This window comes from Enhydra lutris, unplaced genomic scaffold (assembly GCF_002288905.1).
Source record: "Enhydra lutris kenyoni isolate GAN:26980312 unplaced genomic scaffold, ASM228890v2 scaffoldscaffold6, whole genome shotgun sequence".
NCBI classification, from domain to species: Eukaryota; Metazoa; Chordata; class Mammalia; order Carnivora; family Mustelidae; genus Enhydra; species Enhydra lutris.
This window is the reverse complement of record NW_019154090.1, coordinates 27,970,580-27,973,453: the sequence shown is the minus strand read 5'-3', so window position 1 is coordinate 27,973,453 and position 2,874 is coordinate 27,970,580. Positions and strand designations below refer to the sequence as shown.

Here is a 2,874-nt window from a genome sequence, read left to right as displayed (position 1 = left end):
ATTTCCTGACGCATCCCACAAATTTTAATATTGTGTTTTCATTTTCATTTGGATAAAAATACCTTCTAATTTCCCTTTCATTCTGTCTTTAATGCATGTGTTATTGGAAAGTATGTTATTCAGCTTGTGAATATCTCAGGGTTTCCTAGGCATCTGTTACTGATCCTAATTTAATTACACTGTGGTTAAAGAGTATGCTTGAATTCTTCTTAACTTGTTGAGACCATTTTTATGACTCAGAATATGCTCCATGTTGGCAAATGTTCTTTGTGCACTTGAAAAGAACTGTATATCCTCCTATATGGGGGTCATAGTGTTTGACAAATGTCAATTAGACTAAGTTAGTTGACAGTGCTTTTCAAGTCTTCTGTACTCTTTCTGACTTTCTGCCCACATGTTCTATCAACTGTGAAAAGAAGGATATTGATATCTCAAAGTATAGCTGTGAATTTCTCTGATTCCCCCTTCCATTCTACTGGGTTTTGTTTCATATACTTTGAACTCCTATTATCTGGTGCACAAATGTTTGGGATTTGTAAGTCTTCTTGATTAATTTGCTCCTTTATCATTATGAAATAACATTCTTTCTTCCTAGAGATATTCTTTGCTCTGACGTCTACTTTACCTGATATTAAGATAGACACTCCAGCTTTCCTTTGATTAGTATTCACAGGCTATATCTTTTCCCATCATTTTCCTTTTAACATACATGCAACTTCAATATTTAAAGTGCTTTCTTGTAGGTAACAGATAGTTAAGTTTTACTTTTTTTAATCCAATCCAACAATCTCTCATTTTTTTTAAAGACTTTATTTATTTATTTGTCAGAGAGAGAGAGAGAGGGAGAGAGAGTGAGCACAGGCAGACAGAATGGCAGGCAGAGGCAGAGGGAGAAGCAGGCTCCCTGACGAGCAAGGAGCCCGATGTGGGACTCGATCCCAGGACGCTGGGATCATGACCTGAGCCGAAGGCAGCTGCTTAACCAACTGAGCCACCCAGGCGTCCCACAATCTCTCATTTTTACATGGTGTATTTAAACCATTTACATTCAAGATGATTTTTTACAGGATTAGGTTTAGATCTTATTACCTTCCTATTTGTCCTATTTGGCCTTTGTTCCCTTTTTTCTCTTTTTCTGTCTTCTTTTGATTGACAAATATTTTTATAATGCTCTTTTGTCTCCTTCATTGGCTTATTAGCTATAACTCTTCATTTTGTTGTTTAGTGGTTGCTTTAAGGTTTACAGTATTCGTCTATAATTTATCACCATCTACCTTTAAATGACAGCACACCATTAACCACACAGGTTAGGAAACCTTCGAAGGGATTCTAGTGTCTCCCCCACTGCCCAGTCTTTATTCTACTGTTGTCAGAACTTTACTTAAACATATGTCAAAGCTTCACAATAGAATGTTATCTGTTTTTATCATTTCAGGGTCTTGCTGTTCAGCTTTGCTAGATGGAAACAGAGCACTTCTCTATGAGTACTCCCTTCTATGTGTTCTACCCATTGCTCTGTCAATCATGAGGTATTCCAGTTTGGCTGGTGGGAACAGGCACTATTCTCAGCCCTGTGCTGAGGGGAGGGCATCTTTCCATGCTTGTGTGTGAGATGCGAGGAAACGACCTGAGGCCAGGGAACAAACCACCAGAAAGGATTAGAGTGAACAGACCTGACTGGCTCACATCATGGTGTTTGAGGGCAGATGCTGCTGAACTTCTTGGAACTAAGGACTCCATAGACAAAAGCAATCCCTAGGACTGAACATGAGGTATGACTTAGTCACAACTGTGAGGCGGTTCCTGGGCTCCTAGCCCAGGCCTAGCCAAGGACAGGTGGGAAAGGTTTTTAGAATTCCACATCCCCTCCCCAGATCCTCTTAGAAGGAAACATCTGCCTCACCTCCCTACTCCCCCACCTCACTTGCAATGGAGAAACACCGTGATATCCTGCAAATATGTCTTGAGGTGAGATGGAGTCATCCGTCTGATGGTCACATACATCAAGGGGAAAGTTGGAGTACAAAGCTGATGACCTACATTGAGCAGAACTTTAAGTCATCTGATCTGAGTCCAGATCCTGCTCATGATGCCAACTGAATATATGGTCCCCTCATGTTTCTGCCCCCATCAGTTTTCTCATCTGGAAAATGGTGGTAACAAGAATAATACCTACCTCAGGGAGTTCTTGAGAGGAGCACCTGAGATGATGTTCATAACCCAGCTGTGAAAAAACTTGCATGAGAGGCCTCAGCCCTCTTTCTCGATATCCATTTTGAGGACAAACTCAGCAGTTCAACTCCCAAAGTGGTTGACCCCTGAAAATAAATATAATATTATATGTCAACTGTACTTCAAATTTTAAAAAAATGTTTTTAAAGTTTTAGAACTGTATATAGTACAATTTCTGGTATTTACTGTATGTAAATAATACTTCAATAAGGTAGTTTTTAAAAAAAAAGAGAGGGGTGCCTGGGTGGCTTAGTGGGTTGGGCCTCTGTCTTCGACTCAGGTTGTGGTCTCAGGGTCCTGGGATTGAGCCCCACATTGCGCTCTCTGCTCAGTGGGGAGCCTGCTTCCCCTCTCTCTCTGCCTGCCTCCCTGCCCACCTGTGATCTCTGTCTGTCAAATAAATAAATAAAATCTGAAAAAAAAAAATGAATTCACGGGGCTGGGGGGAGGCACGTAGGTGGCTCAGTTTGTAGAACAGGTGACTCTTGGTCTCAGGATTGTGAGTTCAAGCCCATGTTGGGCATAGAGATTACTTAAAAATAAGAAAATCCAAAAATTACAAATTTTGGAGGACAAGGGGAGATGGAAAGGAGAAGGGAGTTGAGGGAAATTGGAAGGGGAGGTGAACCATGAGAGACTATA

General features: G+C 40.8%; 1 protein-coding gene across 1 annotated transcript in view; it reads left to right on the top strand.

The window, feature by feature from the left end:
* Positions 1–1,767: 1,767 nt before the first annotated feature.
* The window catches only part of LOC111141883 (signal regulatory protein beta 2), a 6,084-nt gene continuing 4,977 nt past the window's right edge, over positions 1,768–2,874 (top strand). The window contains 1 exon segment of the mRNA XM_022494720.1: positions 1,768–1,772. Coding sequence (XP_022350428.1) covers positions 1,768–1,772 — 5 coding nt within the window.